This window comes from Nomia melanderi, chromosome 5 (genome assembly GCF_051020985.1).
Source record: "Nomia melanderi isolate GNS246 chromosome 5, iyNomMela1, whole genome shotgun sequence".
NCBI lineage: Eukaryota > Metazoa > Arthropoda > Insecta > Hymenoptera > Halictidae > Nomia > Nomia melanderi.
The window spans coordinates 6,119,236-6,141,636 of NC_135003.1; the positions used below are offsets into that span (position 1 = coordinate 6,119,236).

Genomic DNA, 22,401 nt, shown 5'->3' on the forward strand with positions numbered 1-22,401 from the left:
AGCTTATAATATAATATTTTTTTATACGTTACATTCCTGGTGCCACACACACCACTCATTACAGTATTGCACATGCATGCTGCATACATACGAGCGGTACTTTAAGCATACCATTCTTTGTATTGGTACATTCATATATGTAACATTCAGTGTGCTTCACTTTCGAATGTTCTACTCCTACTTTCTTTTCTCTCTTATTTTAACTGTGTAAATCAAGAAAAGAGAAAGACACGCATCGTCTCTTGTGCATAATATGAGGTTAGAAACGGAAATATTACTACCGAATACTTTTGAAGTCTTAAACGTTAAGGCTTTAAAAGACGTGTAGACGTGTATACCCTTGCGCAGGCAAAACAATGTTCTGCTATTTTTTAAACGATTTAAGTATTAACGAAACAGGACGATTTTCATGAAAGTTTAATCGTAATGTACATCACACACACCATTCCTTTTTGTAGAATGTTTGTCTTCATGTTAGAAGTTACTAGATAGCGAATACATAATTTACTGTTTAAATCATCATCAGGTGCCCTGTTTAGCTTAGGTAAGGGAAGAGTCTTTTGTACCGGATTAGATGGCAAAGCATTTTTCATGATATGCATATATCTTTTTGATGTAGCCACGGGATCTTTTATATGGGATTTACTATATTTATTCGATCGTCATTGCAACCATTTTAATTTCATGAAACGTATACATATATTCCATGTTTGTAAATACTACTTCTCAATGATCATACAATCTTTCTGTTTTCCTTTTATCTTAATTGGGACTGGAAGAATTGCCTTCTTTTTTCTGGTACAAATACCACTTTGTTGAATAATTTAATTTTTAATAGCTAGAAATATAATACATAATCTTTCGTAAGTAGCGCAAACACATTATCGTGGTTTGTAGTTCAAAAACTACACAGACTGAGTTACGATTGTATATCTTTCTTTTTTAAAGGAAAAGTTGGCGTATCGCGTTTGTCGCAATTTATCAATTATCTTTATCATTCTTGTCAAGAATGAAATTCGCTTGCTAATTTCATTCTCGATAGTGTCAAGAAAATTTTAAATCAGGAAGTATCAATGTAAGGAAAGTGTATACTTTTCAACTGTTGCACTGTATAAATTGTTCAATTGTCGCAGTTTAAAAAGGAAAATATGCAACCTAGCTCTCCTCGTGTAACCAAAGAGTTCAGTTGATTTTATTAACGAGAAAAAAACAAAAAGATGTTACGCGCATCCGATAGCAATCGCTAGTTAACGCAACATGAAATTGTAACTAGGCTGGCACATATTTTTATTATTATGTTACAATGATTAGATAAAAGACATTATATTAGTGTCGTGTACGGAAAGAAGTAGAAGATTTAATTCACATAATGTAAACAAGATATTTTTCTAAATTTACTTGTTTATAAAGTGAGCAGAAAGGAGTATGTAAAAATGTTTTTTGTCCAAAGTGCAAGTGACAATGTGTATTTTTGCAGAATACAATTGACGTGTAAATTGTTTTCAGTACTCGTGACGATTCTTCGCTAAGAATATTAAACTTCGATAACTTGTTCATTTCGTGTCCACAAAAACCATTGATCATATTTTATTGACGATAACTGATTTTTTTTACAATACGTATAGTGATATAATTAAAAAGTAGTACGTATACTACTAAATATAAACTACCATTCTGCAAACAAAATTCGTAAACATTATACTTGCACTGATACGTTTTCTGTTAGAGTATTTCAACTTTAATCATGAGTTAAACTGACTTTGTTGGAAGTGATGATACTTCTATACTAATGTAAATAACGAAATTCAATGTAAAAATGATGATACATACTATTTAGAGATCTCTGAAATGAACATTATGCAGGCTATTCTATTTCAGCTAACTATTTTTAATACTCTGATTCATTGGATCTTCGTTAACACGTGAATGTCCTTAACAGTATATTTTACTATATACATTTTCCTATAATAATTGTGTATATACTGGCTATGTATCTAAACATTGTGATTCGGTTTGGAAAAAAACCGAAGGTGCGTTTACATTATTTAAATCAAAACGTAAATGAACTTACGTGTTTCCTAATTACACGAACAAATTATTTCATTAGTTAGCTAAGTGAGAGTAGCCTTTCTAAATCATGTAATGCCCAATTTCTATCATTTATAGGACGAATAACGTTTACTGTTTTGTTTATGATTTTAATCGCTGCTTTTGAATGTTTTTATCGTAGATTGAAATGCTTGCACGCGGGCATTTTTTAATAAAATCGTAATGAATATATACCATTGGATATTGTAATATATTCTAGATATTCATTAAAACAAATTACTATATAAAAATGTTTTGTATTAATATAAATGGTATATTTCATTATAAATCGTTGTAAGATACATATTGTTCTAAATATTTTATAATACGCAAAGAACATACTAAAGCAATCGTTTTTATAAATATTTTATTGATACAAAATTTTACGGAAAGCTTTGCGCATAAAAATATTTTACTCACGAACGAAAAATTCTATATTGATGGAAATTGGGTAGGTAATGCTATCAATTACGCACAACAGTGCATACCAATGGAAAGTGTAGGTCAACATAATCCAAATTATTGTACATAACACACTATACATAATTCTTTATTTAGGGTACATACAGTGTGTATGTATGCAGAAACAAACTATGTACATTGTAAACATCTGCTATATGGATAGGATACAGATAGTATTTTCTGCTGTCAATTCTTCAACTAAGACTGTGATTTTTAAATATACTAATGGCTAGGTAGATACAATACATATTAATTGAATATGGTAAAATAAAAATAAAAGAAATATTCAAGACATAGGCGTTTTTAATATTTCTATCTAGTATATACTATTTTAGGTATAACACTATGCCTTTTGTTATCATTTAAATAAAGTGCCATAGGATGCCCTTATAAGAAATTACTACCACTTGTTAGTATATCATTAATATTAAATTTTGCAAAACATCAATTTTTACTCATAATAATGAACAATTTTTTAAAATTGACGACTTCATTGTGAAAGTTAAAATAAACTATTCCATAAGCTTCAGAACAATAGTTATTACTTATAAATTGTCAACTTTTAATGATAATAGCTTATTAATTCAAATTGTAGTCATCAATAGTTATATAAGAATTTATAAAATTATTTAATAATATTGTAAGTACAATGTTAGTCGAATAAGATGTATATACTTACTAATTTTTCGAAATTTATGAAACGGTCATTTTTCGACATTACTATAGTTCAGTAGAAGCTTCGATTTAACCGGGTAATTCGTATCAGTTTGACGTAAATAAAACATATATGGAATTGTTTTTTAATGTGTTGGGAATTATTTAACTTACACGTTGTAAATAAACATAGTAAAAACAAATTTACAGAATTAGTGCAACACGCGATGTTAAAACATTTTTACGTGAATTAAAATTGAACAAATTTCAAAACAACTGCCAAGTAGGAATATGTTCGTTTCGGATAATATATTAAATATTTTATAGGAAAAAATTCGTTTAATCGATCAGTAATAAAACCAAATTTTAATAAATTATATTATTTTACATTTGAAATGTTTAAATTTGTATCTTTACTTATTAACATAACCTATTCTTTCAGTATTGTTGTTTACTTATAGTTAGACGACGAACGTTTATACAAATTTACGTATTTGTAAGCTAGTGTTTAATAAAAACGAGAATTAGGTAGAAGTTTACTAACTAAATGAATTTTTTAACACGTAAAGGTAATCATTAAATCTGTATCCAACTTCATTGAAATTTTAACTTCACTAAATTTTATTATCATAAATATATAAAAATTTGTAGTCTATTTATACGTAAACAGTAATTAATTTTCTTATTCTTTTTAAGTAACTACAAAGTAAATTACATTGCTATTATTGATTCCATACAGAATGGAGGTAATTGAGCTTGTCTCAGATGAAGAAGCTGCAGAAGACAGTACAAAAAAAAATAAAAGTCCAAAAATTTGTAACAGTAATTGTATAAATTTTCAATGTTCATCTGGAGTGGAAATGAGATCAGCTCCTTCATTTGCATGTGCTTTTTACGGCGTGAACACAGAAAAGAAGAAAAAACGCTTAATATGTAAAAAGTGTTTTAATGCGGCATTAGATCATCAAAAGGTATAGTTAGAAAAAAAATATTTATATTTCTGTATATAGCAATAAAATGATGGAAGATTCATTTGATATTTATATTATACCTTAATAGCAATTGGTCTCAGCCTTTGTGGATCATAAACCATTATTAAAGTGTGAATTTCCTGATCATACAATGGAAGTAGAAATATCTGATAGTGACGAATCAGACGATGAAAAAAAAAATGACATATGTGATGAGGGTAAGACACAGATGAATAATTTTATTAAAACAAATTGATAATGTCCGTTGAATTTAAATAGTATTTGTACAAATTTCTATTGATGTGTCTTGTTACAGATAAATACCTGCCAAAGGAAATGCTTGAGAGCGTGGAAGAAATGTTAGATAGTACTTTAAAAAATATTATTGAGAAATATGATGTTGATTATCAAATAAAGGAATCCCATGATATACTAAAAAAACAATGGGATAAAATAAATGGTACACCACTATTTTGCAGAATTTATAGATACATATATTTATTATACATGTATAAGATCATATGATATAATTTTTTGGAACAGAAGAGAAAGAAGTTTTGGACAAAACAGTTAAAGATTTAATGCGTACTATGGATACACTGCGTAACAATTTATACAATGAATACAGGCCACAAATTCAAATGCTTCAAGAGCTTCAAATAGATGATGGGATTTCGGATAATGCTTTATACCCATTGGTGGCTACGAAAAAAGTTACACAAGTGCGAGTACCACCTGCGATACTACAAGATAGTCAACCAGAGATTTTACCTATCGAGCAAGACAATAAGCAAATTTTAGCGTTGGATTTACCTCCAACTGGTCCACTTGTGAAACCACAAGTAGAAATAGATTCTATTGTCTATATTATGAAACATCCACTTATGCCATGGAATAAAGCAAAGGTATATAAATGAACTATTCTATATGTTTTCGCAAAATAGTTTTATATTAATATTTAATCATCATTCTAATCGAATGTATCAGGTGCATACTATAGTTTCGAGAATTCCACTGCACTGTCGTGTAAAGTTACTGCAGAAGAAGTATAATTCAATTGTGAAATCTGTTCCTGGCAAACAACTTGCACCTGCTGTAACTAGTCAAGTGATAATTCCAGTTGGTACTAGAGTAGTTGCGGTCTTTAGAGATGTTACGTCTAGTAACTTTTACAGTGGTGTTATAGCAGAACCACCGAAAGCTACAAACAAATACAGGTATGTTAAGTACAAGATTTCACATGTCAAATTTTCTTCTAATACAATTTTATTATAATAATTAGGTATTTGATATTCTTTGATGACGGATATGCTCAGTATGTTGAGCACAACCACATTTATTTAGTTGCTGAATCTTCTTCCAAGGTATGGGAAGATATTCCGAACGAATCACGAGAATTTGTGAAAAAGTATATTGAAACATATCCTGAAAGGCCAATGGTAAAATTACAAACGGGACAAGTAGTAAAAACAGAATGGAATGGCAAATGGTGGATTGCCAGGGTAGTACAAGTAGATGCGAGTTTAGTACAGATGCATTTTGATGCTGATGGCAGAACAGAGTGGATTTATAGAGGATCCGCCAGATTGGGGCCTCTGTATCTTGAACTCTTGAAAGCAAATGCTAGGCAACAAGGACATCATGCTTCTGTTAATACTCCAACACGACATAGACTTCCTGCTATTACCAATGTAAGTTTATTAGTTAATGAAATTATTGTTTTCTATTTTTTTTCCATGGAGGTTATTTACCAAAATTAAATTTATTAATATTTCAGAAAAGTAATTTACCTTATGTAGAATATACATCTAATGTAGAACCAGAAGAAGATAGAATTTCTCAAGCAGAAAAAGCACAAAGTGTTACAGTTAATGAAAACATAAGTGTTACTACTCCCAGTGCACCACAACAAGCGCGTGCCGTTGCAAGGAAGAGTACTACTAAAAAGCAAAATGTTGTTGACACGAACGCGTATAATCCGAGTACAGAAACGAAACCTTCGCATAGCATAGTTGTAAATATATTGTACAAAACAATTTATGCGAATCGATCGGATAAAAGATAAATGCTAAGAATTTTCCTTCTGTTTCAGTATTATCAAACGCAAAATAAGATTCAGACGAAAAAGTTTGTTCCACATAAATGTGGTCCACAATGTGTTCAAGGTATATCATTCACACCTGATGATTTAAGAGGATATTCACCTCTCTCGATTCCATTACTCTGTGGTTGGAATCGACAACTTTGTAAATATCCGAAAGGTAAAAAAATTACATTGTATCAAGCACCATGCGGCATCAGATTACGAAATATGGAGGAATTACATCAGTACCTTCGTAAGACGGGTAGTCCAATGTCTGTTGATTTATTTGACTTTGATCACTGGGTACATTGTTTGGCGGAGTTTGTTTTAGATAAATGTTTCATCAATATAAAAGTGAGTAAAGCTTCGAGTTATCGAATTTAGTTAATGATTTACTTGTTGCAACTAAATTTATGTATTCAATTTCAAGGATCTTAGTTACGGAGTAGAAAATGTACCCATACCGTGTGTCAATGAATTGGATCATACTCAACCAGATACTATTAGTTATAGTACTAAAAGGGAACCCACTGAAGGTGTCAACCTTAATCTAGATCCGAATTTTCTATGTAGCTGTGATTGCGAAGACGATTGTCAAGTATGTTACCAGAGTGAAGATAGAATATTATGAATACTAGTTATATTTAATTAACTCTTTAATCTTGAGAATTGGATAAAAACTAACTAACTAACGGGACAGATGATAACTAACAATAGCCTGATAAAATATTCTAGAAAGGTTAAACTCAATTAAGCAGGAATATTTTACAAAATATTTTGACCGCGATTTCCACGTTGCCTGCGATTAGGGGGTTAATATCTGCGTTTTAATTTATGACGTTACTTTTTTATCGTACAGGACAAAACAAAGTGTCAGTGCTGGCAATTAACAATACAAGGTGCGACTCTTGGAGGAAGAGTACCGAATACGTCTGTTGGTTATGTGTATAAACGTCTACCAGAACCAGTAACCACTGGAATTTATGAATGTAATTCAGGATGTAAATGTGCTGTAAAAACTTGTCTAAATAGGGTGGTGCAACATCCGCTAACATTAAAATTACAAGTGTTTAAAACAGCTCCCAGGGGTTGGGGCATTAGATGTCTAAATGATATCCCTCTGGGCTCGTTTGTTTGTATATACGCAGGAAGATTGCTTACGGAACAGGTAATTTGTAATGGACATCGATAGAACGATGACGAATAATAATAAATAAAAGAAATGTTATAATCTTAATCATACTTTGCAGGGAGCCAATGAAGGTGGCAAAAATTACGGAGATGAATATTTGGCTGAATTAGATTACGTTGAAGTAGTGGAAGGAATTAAAGAAGGTTATGAGAGTGATGTCCTTGAGCCAGAAATGCCAATATCTACTCCTGAAGATAAAAAAAAGTCCATGACAAGCGATGATGAAGACTACACGAGAGCAAATACAAATGATTCAGATGAGGATTTTGATATTAGTAAATATGCAAACTTCAATGTAGTTCGTTCAGATCCTTCATCCATCAGGTAACTGAATGTAATAATTTCCAGTATTTTACATAATTTCTATACGAATATCTTAATAATATCATGCATCAATTCAGAAAACGACTTAGAAAACGAAAACGAGAAGAGATTACTATCCTAGACGAATCAGAAGAGAACAGTGAAGACGGAGTTATTACTAAAAATTCTGAAACTCTTTCGAAACCATCAGCTAGTGAAAATCGTTCGAATGATCAAGAGGCAATCACGATAAGCGATGAAGAAGAAAATAGAATTGGTAGACGTGAACCAAGTAGATTTGATCCTACAGTTGAGCCAGCACAATTAGAGAGGCCTAAGTTTAAGTCGGTGAGAGATTTCTTCGGCGAGGATGAAGCTGTTTATATAATGGATGCTAAAACAACAGGGAATATTGGACGGTATTTAAATGTAAGTAAAATATACGTCATTTTTTAATGATTTTCGTTTAAGAACTAAATTACTGAAATTTAAATTGAAGTATATAAGAAAAACGGTATTTAGATTTACGAATGAATATATCATTATTATAGTAATTGAATAATTAATGCCCTAAATGATTAAAATCATTACAACAATATGTAATAAAAATTTTTTTTCCTAAAATATTACTTGTACAATAAAACTATGTTTGCTTGATGATTACAGCACTCTTGTGATCCGAACGTTTTTGTTCAGAATGTATTTGTTGACACGCACGACGTGAGATTTCCATGGGTGGCATTTTTCGCTTTAAATTATATAAGAGCGGGTCAAGAATTAACATGGAACTATAGTTATGATGTCGGAAGTATACCGGGTAAAGTTATCATATGCAAGTGTGGCGCATCTAATTGTAGAGGTCGACTTTTATAATATATGCAACACTTTATCTAGGAAGAATAAAATTAGGATTCTTACATTTATGTTTTCTAAGTCTCTCTTCTTTTTAAGTACGCATTCTATAGTACTAAACTGTAAGATTAAAAAAAATAATAAAATTGTGAGTAGAAAATTTATATATAGATTATATTCATGTTTGTTTTGTTATATTTATTATTCATTAAAATATAAGCTAATTTACAAAATAAAGCAGGCTTGTCGCGCAGAACAAATTATATTGCATTTTGTAAATTGTAATGTCTCTTCCTGAGATAATTTCAATATGTTATTACAATGCATTCTTTTATTATTCTAAACAACGTAAGGTTTCTGAAAAGATATATCTATAATATATTTTATGACTATCGAAGGTAATACAGTCTTCGCATTTTTTAATAATTGACATCGGGTAAATGAATCTTTATGTATATGAGAAGGCTCTAAACATTATTCTGAAAATTCCATTAGCATATTATAATCGGTATTGAATTAATAAATAAGTGATAAACATATGGGTGTAATAATAAAGTACAACTGTATACATAACAATGATGCAATTGGCTTATTATTTTTGATTATTGTACACCTTTTAAAACCTTTTTAGACATGTCAAGTAATTAGTACCATCAAGATAGCTCTTTAATCTCATTCTATAGTTTATATTTTCCTTGAAACTCAGTTAAATTATGTATTTAAATATATATATATCTCAAATAGAGCATTTACTATTCTGTATGTATTCTTTTATCACGAAAATACTAAACTAAATTGGAATCATTATTTTGACAGTGGTTTACAAAAAAAATGTATAGAAAAAACATTTGTAACATTTATAAATTAATAGCAAACATTTAAAACACGATGCTGCATCTTATGAATGTATCAAAATATCTTCTGCTATATGTGATTAGATATTTTAAAAAATAAATTTGTTCTTGTGTTAGTTTTGTAAAAAAAAAGAAGAAAAAGAACTGGTACGATACACTACTTTAAAGCTGAAATTATATATACTTTGAAATCTCTAAGAATAACCATATAAGACTATGAGTTCATGATTATACGCTCCAAATGTGCGATATATTATTATAAAACTACATTTGTGTATCTATATCTTTTAATTTAAAGTGCATAAATACGATAGTCTAGTCATATGCAAGAAAATTAAGAGAAAGCAATGGTGATACTCCTATGAGGAACATTAAAATACTAAAATAACAAAATTATCGCTCTGTGTTTTGGTTGGCTTTGTGCTAGTGAAGCTTAAGCAGCTGTTTAATCTCATCTTTCTCAGCGACATCCAAATAACTGGCTCCGTCTGGTGTTAGACCATCAGGTTTAGCTCCTTTTTCTAATAACAATTTCACACAGTTTGTGTGTCCTTCCCAAATTGCTGCCAATAATGTTGTTATACCATGCTTGTCTGTAGCCTATAAAAGAACATATTATAATAATGTATTATATATAAATCTATTAGTATATATTTTCTGAGTATCAAAAAATTTATAAATACATACAAAAAAGAGAATACACAAGTGTGTAATCAAACCTTTAACTTTATAATTCTATTCACAAACTGTTTAAGGAATTTTACATAAACCATTCTTAATCTTCTATCACACATACTAATCTAAACTTTAAAAAAATATTTACATTTGCATTTGCACCCTTATCCAAAAGATATCTGACAACTTCACTTTGGCCATAATCAGCTGCATAATGCAGTGGTGTCCTTCCATCAATCATTTGATTAACATCAATATTCTGTTGATAAAATATATATTTTTAAGACATACAAATTCATTGAAAAAACACAAGTGATATTTGAAAGGGAAATAAGAAATAACTTATTAAATACTCTATTAATCAACAACTTTAAAAGACAATTTTTTGCGTGCAAAAAATAGTAAAATATTTGACGTATGTAATGCAAAATTTTAAGAAATATATCATTGTGACATTTCCGATTAGCCGACAGTCAAGAAAACGATAAGAGAAAGGAGATTGAACGTCTTGTATTTGCCTTATTTTCAACGATATCCCGCACTTGCTCCAAATCACCATTTTTTATACCCCAAACGAGTTCACTCATTTTTATTCTGGGTTATTGAAAGATTTGCCGTTTGGAACGCACAGCCTCTCGAACGTACACGTTTATTCTAATCAGTTCACACTTGCTCTCACGTCCATTAAATTTGGTTAAATAGCGAATTTCGCTGGAACAATTTTTCTGCGCTGCCAACATATGTAACAGGAAAACGAAACCTTTATGCCTGCGTTCATAGTACCAACGTCAGGCGCACCACGAAATGATTTAATAACATTTTAGAAGTTTATAAATGCGAATGTGACATTTAAATTAGAAATTTTGTTTACCAACGAAAAGTGAAGCATTATTTATTGTTCTAATTTTATCTTCTACAAGATTTTTTCCAATTGCGTTACGATAGCAGCGCCATTGAAAATACTTTCAAACTTTTTCAACCACGCAAAAATCACATTGCTGTATCTATAACCTGCTATGGATTAATTATTTACCGTTAAGAAATTATACATATTTAAACATTCTGTTTAATAACTGTTTGATAGGTTAATATAATAAAACATAAATCGCAATATAATTTTTATGCATTTTATTTTTTGGTATGCTTCGATTTAGCGCGAATGTAAGGCGATTTGAAAACAGGCGGGAAACCAAGAAGATATTTTTGCAATTAAACATATAATCTGTTTTTCTGATTTGCAGAGTCATATTATCAATTGTGAATAATATAAATCAACGATTAATAATCGGTAAATTCACGTAAGTTTTTTAAATAAATTGTAAAATGAATTATAAATTATTGATTAACCTTCCTATGAAGCATGTCACGTGATTCGCGATGAAGGTATACATTGGTAGATAGAACAAATTCTTAAAAATTTTTTAGATTTTATTCTAGAAAGAAACGTGTATAATTGAAAAACTGAAGAGCAATATTTGTTTTGGATGATTCAATTCTAACCAATGAATTTTTTGTTTTAGTGCACTTGGAGTACAACTTTGCTTGCAAGAATTCTGTAATAATATTTAATAATTTCAATTTGAATCAGAAGTTCTTCAAACGCTTCAATTTCCATAATGCAGTAGCTCTCAATTATAGAAGCTAACACAATTGCTAATTTCATGGTAAACATTTACGATTGAATTTGAATCTGACCGTTATAATTCAAATTTGTCTATGAATACAGCTATTAATACTTTAATTTGAATCTTTTCAGGAGGACCATACTATTTCACATCAAAGCCACATCAAATCACTCTTGATGACGCCATCAGCGAGGGAATGAAAGGTTATAGACCAATACTGAATTAAATAGATATTAATTTAATCACATACAGTTACAATCACACATGTTTTTACTTAATGTACGCAGAGCTTCCTACTTTTAAAATAGATAAGAAAATTTCTACTCTACGGGACGTTTACAGCTGGAATTAAGAACGGACGGAGTGCATCTGAATCTCATTTCCGGGACTAGGAGACTGAATAGACACGATACTGCTGAAGGCGACGCCACACTTCCTACAACTGACGACGATTCTGCCGTTGCATTCGTGGAACGATACCAATGGGTTTCACGGAATTTCGTAGCGACAATGAAAAAGGACAAAAAAATAGAAGAAAGAAACATGGAAGTGCATAGAGAATTATATACAACGTAATTATAGTCTCGCGTAAAATCAAATCGCGTCGAAGGGTAACAGGAAGTTGCGATGTGGCCTCCTCGTGGCGAAACAAGCACGGATCGATGCGCAACGACAAAAGTAACATTTCTTCTCCGGTGCAGCCACCTGTCCTAATATATTTTTCTCTTCCAACAATCTAGAACGATAATCTTTTTCATTATCTCTTAACAACAATTGTCTTTAAAAATTGTATAACATCATTAACAATTTTCAACAAGAAAACGCTGCATAATTCCGGAAGTTGGTACCAATCAAAGGAAGGAGTAGTGCGAAATCAGATGTCAGAGGAAACATTTTTGACACTAGAACTATCAGACAGTTCAAATTGACTTGTTTTAACATTTTTATTTTGTATTCAAATTATGAAGACACTTTCGTGCAAGGTAGTAAAATAAATTTATCTATTTGCACAGATACAGTAATAAAAGATGATTCAAATCTCGAGTTCACTGTAATTGCTCGGTAGTTCTAGTGTTAAAAAATCCAAAGAACAATTTTGTTATTCATTGATTCTTCCTGTTCGCCACAGGAGTCATATCCTGATGCAGGGAATTTAAGGTTTCGGTGCATCAGCTTTGGGCTTCTTCTCCAGCTCCAGGATATTCGTAGGCGGCGGGACAGTTAAGATCTCTGGGTACTCGAGTTTAGCTCCTTCCTCGCATTCGAAGACTGGACAGCAGTCAGGGAAGGGAGCGGTCTTGTTCGTCTTCTCGGATAGCTTGCACTTAGGGTTCGCTTTCGGCAACGGTCCGCAATCTTCTACGAGCTCGAAGAGGCGGCCAGAGTTGTCGTCAGCTGGCACGCAGGTCGAACGACCGCAGAATGGTGTCAGATCCCATGATTTGGTTGGCTCAACGGTGGCGCATTTTGTCGAGGCGAAGCACATACCCGGGAAATCTGCAACAAACGTTTACGTTCATGATTTCGCGAAATTGTGATACGCTAAGCGAATTCACTGATCAGTAGACTGGGGGTCTTTATGGAAATTCAAATGTTTAAAAATATAATTTGCAACCGCAGAAGATTGTTGTTTCTAATAAATACTCTAAGAAGCATTACATTTTGGATGAGGTAGATCGAATCGAATTATTTCGTGTTCAATAATAAAGAAATAAAAATACTTGAACATTTCCTATATTTTTCATTTCTAATTATTTTCCATATTTTCTCATATTGCGTTTGTTCTGTGCAACTTTGCAATTCCTTTCCTAGAAATGTATAAAAATCCACAGTCCACTGATTAGTAAATTTATAAATAACGACATATCAGGATAGTAAACCTGGAGAGATAGAGGTTTGATAACGTTAAGATAAGAATTTGAGAATTTCTTTGTAAACAGTTCTTCGTAACGATTACATAATCGACGCGTTATTCTTACCCTATCGTAACACGGTTGCGGATTCGTTGCCGATGGCTCGTTGATGGATCACGGAATGCGAATTCCGGAATTACATAAATTACATTGCATAAAGATAGTATTCAATTGATACGTTCCGTTAACCGGAACGTTAGATTTTATGCGAGAAAGCGTAGCTACCATTAGAGACCAAATTTGATTAACCTTCTTACGGCTGATGCTTTCGACGATTTCACGAGTAGTAATGTTTTGGACTATTCAAATTTTTATTTATCAATTTTTTTTACATATTTCTTTCGAATGAGTTTCCACGAGCTACGAAATGCGTGATATTATTATATAGTCTAATATAATTAACTGAGAACGCAAGGTAGGCATAATAGTCGAGAATTTAAATGTAATCTTTAAAAATCTGTGTCAAAATAGTTCAAAATTACACAGTTATTACATTACATAATTAATTATTACATAATTAATAGTTCAACAAAATTTACACAGGTAAGAGATTGCATAATTAATAGTTCAACATAATTTACACAGACGTTGTCTTCATAAAGATAAAAAAATAAGTTCCACCATCTCGGCTCAAGCACTCTACATTAAAACGAATGGATTTCACTAAAAACGCTTGGCATTCCGAACGAATCCGCCCGTCGGATTTTCACTGAGCCCGATGTAAAAGTAAGATCCTCATTGCACATGTGCAACGGTCCGAGCAGATTGTAATTCTTTGGTAATGTCGTCACCAGTGTACGATGCACGGGCCCACACGGGCATTATTCGCGCGGCTACAGCCCCGGGCTACATGTGAAAGGTGTCGTTACTTTCTAATGCACACGTGCGCCCGAACCGAACCGTTTCAACGAGCTTCTCGTTGTACCATCTGATGTTCAACGTTAAAACTACCGAATTCGAATTCGAAAGAAGTCAAATTAAATTTTTGAAATTTGTATACAGGATAAGTTGTTTAACAGTGCCATCTGAATTTACTTGTAAACCATTTGTCATATACAAAAAATTATTGAGTATCAATCAGACCAACTGTATTTTCATCAACAATAATTTCTACTCTGAATACCAAACAATTTCTGCTTCGAACATTTTTTTACTCAACAAATAAATTTTGGTAACACGATTGAACGAGTTACCCTGTATAGGGACTTCAAACTGCGTTACATGAAGATAAAATATTTTTGGTTTATTTTTGTAGGTCTTAAATACTGTGTCTGCTGTAATTAACGGATGAGGTTTCGCCTACTGGAAGCTTCAAGGAGAAACACTTTCACTGTCACTATAGACTGGCTGTTGTGCGATTATCGTGGGCCCTACGTGAATCGTTACACGCTGATGGCATTTAATTCTCAGTTCTTTAAATGAATTGGGAAAATTAAAAAACGATATTTTTTAATGTTTAATATTTTGAAAAATAAAATAGCTTGTTAATAATGACTAGCGGTTAGCCTGATAGTAGTATTAAGAGAAGGAAGAAGCGAGAAATTGGAATTAAGGCGAGAATCACGTGTTCACAGCCTTCGGCGGACGTGATTTATTTAAATAATGACGTGTCTGTTACTGTTTTCTCAATGCCGCACTGTTACATCGAAGGTTTCACGTGACTGGCAATCACACCAACACCGAAGCCATCGATTCTCACGGGACTTCTGGGATCACAGGAAAATGGATCTTATATCGCATAATCTACCATCCAACCGTGTCGAGGAGTTCTCGAAGTCTCTTAGCAATTTATCTCTTTAATTATGAGGAAGTAGAGATATTTATTAATCAGTTAAATCGATGCAGGTGTCCCTCAAACTGATTCCCACGTGTTTTCAGATTTGTTACACGAAAGAGGAATCGTGGCAAAGGGTATGAGTCACATTAGTGAAGTATGTATCTCCACTGTTCTCCAATTGGAGATTTATGGTAAATCTATTTTTAAAGATGATCCTATTTTTATGTAATAATACTAAATAGTATTAGCTAATTAGAAATATTACTAACAATAATACTATAGTATTAATATCAATTAACTATTAATAATATTAGTAATATTACCAATAATAATATTATAATATTAATATTAATTAACTATTCATAATATTATAATATTATTAATAATATTAGTAATATTACTAATAATAATATTATAATATTAATATTAATTAACTATTCATAATATTATAATATTATTAATAATATTACTAATATAACTAATTAACCAACATTACGTAATAATATTAACGAATAAATGAATGATTACAGGACTTTCTACTGTTTAAAAATTCAAACGGAAATTCTACAATTTCACCTCGGAATCTACGGTAGCAAGAACCTGTGAGATTCTTTAACGCGGTAAAAGGTGGTAAGTGGCAAATACAACTGCCGCGATTAGTTCCGTGCTTTCCACTTTGTAATGCGCTCGCCGGTGAATCTGGAAGCGGCTCGAAGATTAAAAATGGCGACGGCTAAATGAATCGTAATTCCCGCGGAACGCTGCTCGTGACGGGAAACATTTAAGGAAGCAGTGAAACATGATTCACGACGATCTCCTAAAACTTTCACCGACATTTAGGCTCGTCTATTGGCGAGGGTCGGCTTTCATGGCAGCGGGTGTAATGTTACGTCCGCGCGCTGCAACTTCCTCTTGTCCATATGAAGATGTTGCCCAAGCGACGTTACAACTAGCAAAGCATTTAGCAGCGATTAGCAGATTGCAGATTTCTATGCAAATGTACATTTTCCCACTTGCAAATGAAAAACAGAAGAAATATGAAATCCTATGAAAGTTTCAGTCTTACTGGTTCTTAGAAATCTTTGCAAGATTTAATTGCATACAAACAATTTGACGATGCCATTAATTAAATAAGGTGTATTAAAGTATTGATATTAGTGAGTTTAAGTGGGTGCAGGGTACTAGTTAGGTTATAAAATGAGATTTCACTAATGAGTGTACAAAATTATTGGTTTTCCCGACCGAGCCACTGAGAACAGTGACGGGCTGCGCAGTCAACGGTGGCCTTAATTAGTAATTAGTAATTACCCGTGGTTACCTGTGCAGCTGTCTCCGACCACATGTTTACTAGAATAATTAAGCAATAAATGGTAGTTGGTTAGATGTGACAAAGTTTTGATAAGAATGGTATTCTAAGCAAATTATTGCTGTAGAAAAGGGAAAGACATAAATCCCTTGCACTGCCATTTAACCGGGAAAAATGCTACCTACAATTATAGTAGTTGACATTCGACTCGTAGTACAATACAACCTCCAATAACGCGATTAGAAAATTACTAAAAAAAAACTATAAAAGTCAGATTCTTCATAAGAAAGTAATACAAGCGGAGACAGAAGTTGGACCAGTATTAAACATGGCATTTTTTAATCTCGTTATATGAGGTTCTACTGTATTTATGTTTGACCTGAAAATACGACCCCTAGTCTCACTAGTGAGATTTATATTTTGGTCTGAAATTGCAATGTAATTTGGTTCTGAAAGTAGTTCAAAGGGTTTTTAAGAAGATGGTCGAAGGCATCGGTGCGTAATCGTGATCGGTCTCACTTTCCAATCACAGAAAAATAGTAGGATAATATCTTGGGAGATGGTTATATTTTCATTGAAACGCATTTAATTAAAAACTAAAGGAATCAAAATAACAAATTTGTCTAAGCTTCAATCAATTTCCTACAAAATGATCAACAAGGTTTAAAATTAGAGACAAAAAGACACCAAATTGTAATTGCAGTTGCAATTTTACCAATTGTTTATGCAAGACAATTGAACTGGCCATCTCCCCCGGAATTATCCTACACCTATCTCTCATCTTCTATGTACCGTTCATTAACATCCGTTATTTTCTCAACGACTGTCATCAGCATCCAAGTGTTGAACACCGCATCTTATAGTTATCAGAATCTGTTAATCTTATCCCGGTACATCCGGTTGCCGGTTAATTAAGGGGTCGCTCGCGATAAGTGGAATTAACCGCGGTAATTACGTTCCTAGCCGTGCATCCATCCGATTAGCGAATCCATACGATGACCGTTGTCGTTTCGATGAATGCGTGATGTTCTCCGCCTGTAATGACGGCTGTAATTTGTCGGCGCGTGTTGCTCTTTCGAAAGTTCCACCGCGGTCGCGTAACAACCGCTGATTGCGGGGCAACAGTTGATCGAAGTACGAACGATTGTCTGCCAGGTTTCGGGGACGCGAAATCGTCGTTTCGCGAATTCTCATTCGGGTCTTGTTTTCGTCACGACCCACCCAGCCCATGGGCCTACTTTCCGCGGTAATTCCCAGTTGAAGCGGATAGACGCCTAGTTCGTGATCGAGAAATTTAACTTCGATGATGGCTCGAGGATTCGGATAGGAACGGTGCAGGAATTTTTGTCTTTCGTTAGTTGTATGAGTAGAGTAACAAGTGAGTAAAAAATAAAGCAGAATAAAAATTGTAATGAATATATTAAAGGGATATAGTTTTTAGGGATAGTATTGAGCTTTAATATCGGATAGAGCTAAATTATAATGAACATATCATTGAGTTTAAAAATGGTAGGGTTGAGCTGTAATATCGAATAGAGTAAAATTTTAGTGAACAAGTGGAAAAGACATGGTGACAGAAAATGGCACTATCGAGCTTTAATATCAAACTTAAAATTAAATGACGCATTTTCGAAGAGATCGATAATTGAAAAATTTATCTTGCAATATAATTTTATTGAAATATTTATATTATGATATAATTTGATTATCTCTCGTTCATCTGCGTCTCTATAAAAGCCCAAAGATCGACGAGTCGCCGATTACAAAAGAAGAGGTCCGCAGTTCTTACGGGTGTACCTCACGGTAAAAGTTTTGTAACACGGTTTAATCTCATTATCCTTATTCCGTGCGCGTATAAATAGCGTGTCCTCACCGTCTGACTGAGACACGCGACAACGGGTACATAAATGTACGGCAAACGCCGTGTTCGGGCCCGGAGCAACTAGGCTGATTCGATTATTCATCGGAATCCAGGCCTAGAGCGAGAAACACCGGAGTTATCTGGGCCACGGTGTTCCGTGGGTCTACAATATCTAACCAGAATCGGCAAGGACACTGTTAGCAACCTTCGTTGGTTAATTAATTAGTGCGCCTATAGAATTTTCTGTAGGTACTCATATCGAACACAATGAGGCAAGATGGTCTATTGAATTTAATATTGTTTACGTTTCAACGATATAACTCTTAAAATCATCGAAGAAGTTTCTCTTTTCTTTTTGTTGCAAGTTTCGTTTTGCATAAGGGTCGTTGCGTTAGACTATTCATTAGCGATCACTAATTATGGCGTTTAGTTAAGAAACAGTACAGAAGCTTATTTTTGCCTGTAAAAAAAGGTCTTGCTTTCTTTAGTTGAAGATTGTTGGAAATATTTAGAAATTACAGATTGGAAATTACAAATTACAAATTTGTCCGTTACAAAGTAAAATCGTTTAACCATATCAACAGATCTTGGAGAGTTCTAAGTATAATGGTAACTTGAATGCACATTGAACCAGATTTTAGTTTACTTACATCAAAACTAGCAGTCTAATCGACTTTATTAAATTTTTCTATCATCATCATTTGAATTGACTTACGATTCAGTTTGTGTATTGCTAAATCAATTTCTTTAGTCATTTCTTAGAAAACGTCTGTTACCCTTTTAACAGTAATTTCTTCTAATTAAATAAGAATTCAGGAATGATTTCATTTCATTTGGTAGTCCAACGTTGTTTTTCAAAATCGTACAAATAATACTCTCATAAAACCTAATAACAGCTTAATGATCGTAATTAACGATTCAGCGATTCGCAATTAATGGTTCTTCATTTTGCAGTGGCTGATTCATCGTGGATTTCTGTTCATAGGCTCATGCATCTGCTGAACGGCGTATAAAGATGGAGAACCAAGAAAATGAAAGGACACATACGATATACTTTCACGATTGTAGGGGTATCCCAGGAATACGTTTCCTATTTTTCCGTTCGCGTGCCAGCCGAAATCATATAACAGTGATAAGAGGATCTACGAAACCGACAGACGAGCCCATCGTTACAGGCAATCTTTGTTCTTTTCATTCTCGGAGAAGACTAGGGTGGTTTGCCTTTGGTCGTTGTGGTTGCGGTTCGCCGAGCAACGCCTGAACACAATGGAAGAAGGTTTGCCTTCAAGGTCCGGGTTTTAATTGCAAATGGAAAGCTAAGGCGTGGTTGACAGTCCTGATTAGCCCTGGGCATTGAGTAGGGTAAGCTAACCTTTGTGAGTATAATAAGGTAGCTTATTATAAACAGTCCTGGGTACTAGATCTAATAGCTAATTTTTTTGAGTAGAATAAAGTAGCTTCTTTTAAATAGCCCTAAGTATTAGATGTAGTGGTTAATTTTAATGAGTAGACTGTGGTAACTTATTGTAAACGTGTAAGGATTAAAAATGCTTAACACTTAAGCACCCGACAATTTGGGGGTATGACATATCGGGATGTATAATATTTAGTGAAATTTAAATCTGTTTCTGCATGCTGAGAACAAATCGATTTAAAAAGTAAAGTTTTATTATCAATAATAATTTTATCATACATAATAATTTATTAAAACTACAATTTTATTTCATGGGTCGTAAATTAAGAAAAATGTACAGAGAAGGAAACTTTACTTGGTTTTGACTTTACAGAACAAAAATGCGCTAATGCGTGGTCAGGCATTAAAGTGTGAACTTTCCGTTTAGGCGATCAGTTCCTAAAAACCGATAGTATCAATATTATATTAAAAAATTTATTATCGAAAAATAGAATTTATATAAAAATTAACAAAAGAGTGGCATCTAATGATTAATGCATTTCTTTCCGAAGACAACGTTGTTAAGGTCTCTTTAAATTTCCAACTGTTATCCCTCCTTCACGGTTTTACTCTTACTTGTAACGTTAAACAAGCTCAGTTTTGTCGAAAACTGAAACCTACGCTAATTTATTCCAATGTACGAGATATGTATTTTTCAACAGATGAATCAGTTCTGAATCAGTTTCTAAGAAACTCGATTATCTTCACGCCCGAAGTGGTAAAAATTCGTTCCGCTGTCATGACACGTACCTACATACTTAGGTACATACCTGCGTATATCTGTCTCTTATGACTTGTTCTAGCGGTTCTTTCCTTTTTCATGCGAGAAAGGAAATTTCCATCGGTAACACCGTTACCAACAAATTGCAAGAAGGGTAAGCACGGAAGAAGAAAGTGGGAAACGGGAAGTCGGCTTCATCTCGGACGTGGAATAGATTAACCTGTCGATCGGACAAGGCTACTCTCAACCGGTTCAATGATTCCGGTTTCCCTAGGAATGCGAGAAAATCCGTGAATCTGTTTCACACGATGGTCAATTGATTTTCTTGACTACTTTACTTAAAATGCGCTTTAACCCTTTAGTTCCCGGTGGTATCGTCTTAAAACCACATATATCAATACCAGTAAAATGTGAACCAGTCTAGTCGCGAAGCTACCAGTGTAAAATCGACATAAGTAATTACCACCTATGCTTTTGACAGTTAGAACAACATTTTTTATAAAAATATCTGGTTTTGTTAAAAATGATACGTTAGTTAACGTATGTAACCACAATAAATATATTTCTCCTACAAGTTTTTATTTGAGGCCTAAAGGGTTAATCCCAGTAGGGATTATTGGTATTATCCCTAAGATTGAGAGAATTTACCGAGAATCGTTGGTATAAATGCTTATTAAGAAAAATTAAGATAACCATTTTGAGTGCAAATAGATTACATGTTTATATAAAAACTTTTAATCTCTTCTGCAACCCCTATCATCACTTTTGTATTTGACTACTTCTTTAATCAGTGTACTAATTATTTTACAATACTTAACACTAGGTTTACGGAACGCGTCAATTTAACACTAATAAACAGTGACAAATTAAGCAAAACAAATGAGAGAGAGATGGGGGTTGAAACTAAGTTACTGAGAGTAACTGTATTGTTATAAGAACAAAATATTGCTCGTCTACGGTACAAACCAAGGAATCAAGTTTCTGAAATTCAATTCAAAGTCTGCGTCACGCGGCTGACTGAATCTTATAAAGTAAAGGGTTAATACATTGATGCCGGAGCTGCAATTTACGTCTTTGGTTATCTAGCGGTGAAATTCCAAAAAAATGTTTATAATTATCAATAAGTAAATTAATATTCAACTACATGGTAATTTTTTCCATCTGCCAAACCAATTCAACAAACTATTTGATGTATTTGATGGTATACCAGTGGTACACCCCATCGTCAATGTGTTAATAAGGTTAGATAAGTCTAACAGTTCCAAGAGAATGATCTTTCTATCTATTAAAATAGATAATTAAAATGTTCGATCTCTTGAAGGGTAGAGGCTCGAGGAGAAGACTCACCGCGCAGGACATCAGCAGGGATGAGCCTCCTGAAAGTCTTGGGCCGTTCTTCCTCCTTCTCCTCGGCGGCGAAGACGACCGCGACGACGAGCAACAAGACCGGCAACAGCTTCATGGCGACAGTTGGTTGCAAGCGGAGGAGGAGGATCGACACCGACTCTATCGAAGAAGGAGGAAGCGGAGACAGACAGACCAGAGAAAGGGGGAAAAAAATGTATAGAGTCCTCGTGTACCGATTAAGACTGGTTGTGCCCGATTCTCTTG

At 33.2% G+C, this 22,401-nt stretch overlaps 3 protein-coding genes and 1 long non-coding RNA gene across 11 annotated transcripts; 2 read left to right on the plus strand and 2 right to left on the minus strand.

Annotated features, from left to right (window-relative positions):
* Positions 1–1,319: 1,319 nt before the first annotated feature.
* Positions 1,320–9,215, plus strand: egg (SET domain bifurcated histone lysine methyltransferase eggless). 6 transcript variants are annotated; one of them, XM_031985565.2, is made up of 14 exons: positions 1,320–1,423; positions 3,944–4,175; positions 4,264–4,393; positions 4,492–4,635; positions 4,719–5,080; positions 5,163–5,392; positions 5,458–5,866; positions 5,953–6,189; positions 6,268–6,612; positions 6,689–6,856; positions 7,118–7,426; positions 7,509–7,774; positions 7,852–8,182; positions 8,420–9,215. In XM_031985565.2, the coding sequence occupies exons 2-14, from the start codon at positions 3,945–3,947 to the stop codon at positions 8,624–8,626; spliced, it is 3,369 nt and encodes a 1,122-aa protein (XP_031841425.1). In that variant the 5' UTR covers positions 1,320–1,423; position 3,944; the 3' UTR covers positions 8,627–9,215. The 6 variants fall into 6 exon arrangements, with proteins under 6 accessions (XP_031841425.1, XP_076223663.1, XP_031841428.1 ...); XM_076367548.1 differs by lacking the exon at positions 1,320–1,423 and adding an exon at positions 2,647–2,783; XM_031985568.2 differs by lacking the exon at positions 1,320–1,423 and adding an exon at positions 3,268–3,302.
* On the minus strand, positions 9,172–11,043 carry LOC116430893 (myotrophin homolog). The gene is made up of 3 exons (XM_031985574.2): positions 10,653–11,043; positions 10,283–10,393; positions 9,172–10,059 (listed from the first exon to the last, which is right to left on the minus strand). The coding sequence occupies exons 1-3, from the start codon at positions 10,719–10,721 to the stop codon at positions 9,883–9,885; spliced, it is 357 nt and encodes a 118-aa protein (XP_031841434.1). The 5' UTR covers positions 10,722–11,043; the 3' UTR covers positions 9,172–9,882.
* A 475-nt stretch (positions 11,044–11,518) lies between these two features.
* Positions 11,519–20,797, plus strand: LOC116430957 (uncharacterized). Of its 3 annotated transcripts, none has more exons than XR_012998595.1 (5): positions 11,519–11,798; positions 11,891–11,962; positions 12,047–15,640; positions 15,980–16,079; positions 19,602–20,797. It is a non-coding gene; the product is annotated as an uncharacterized LOC116430957 (long non-coding RNA). The 3 variants fall into 3 exon arrangements; XR_012998594.1 differs by having other exon boundaries at positions 12,068–15,640; XR_012998596.1 differs by having other exon boundaries at positions 12,102–15,640.
* On the minus strand, positions 12,913–22,401 carry LOC116430955 (uncharacterized). Its single transcript, XM_031985737.2, has 2 exons — positions 22,138–22,401; positions 12,913–13,256 (listed from the first exon to the last, which is right to left on the minus strand). Exons 1-2 carry the CDS (start codon positions 22,250–22,252, stop codon positions 12,913–12,915), a joined length of 459 nt encoding a protein of 152 aa, XP_031841597.1. The 5' UTR covers positions 22,253–22,401.

Bases quoted from the DNA above. Each gene is read 5' to 3' on its own strand.
- egg (XM_076367548.1), top strand. The intron at 4,176-4,263 runs GTATAGTTAGAA...ATACCTTAATAG, and splicing joins CGGCATTAGATCATCAAAAG to CAATTGGTCTCAGCCTTTGT. The intron at 4,636-4,718 runs GTACACCACTAT...TTTTTGGAACAG, and splicing joins ACAATGGGATAAAATAAATG to AAGAGAAAGAAGTTTTGGAC.
- LOC116430893 (XM_031985574.2), bottom strand. From the start codon at position 10,721: ATGAGTGAACTCGTTTGGGGTATAAAAAATGGTGATTTGGAGCAAGTG. The intron at 10,394-10,652 runs GCAAATACAAGA...TTTTATCAACAG, and splicing joins GGGATATCGTTGAAAATAAG to AATATTGATGTTAATCAAAT. The intron at 10,060-10,282 runs GTAAATATTTTT...GTTCTTTTATAG, and splicing joins ATAAGGGTGCAAATGCAAAT to GCTACAGACAAGCATGGTAT.
- LOC116430955 (XM_031985737.2), bottom strand. From the start codon at position 22,252: ATGAAGCTGTTGCCGGTCTTGTTGCTCGTCGTCGCGGTCGTCTTCGCC. The intron at 13,257-22,137 runs GTGAGTCTTCTC...CGTTTGTTGCAG, and splicing joins CCCTGCTGATGTCCTGCGCG to ATTTCCCGGGTATGTGCTTC.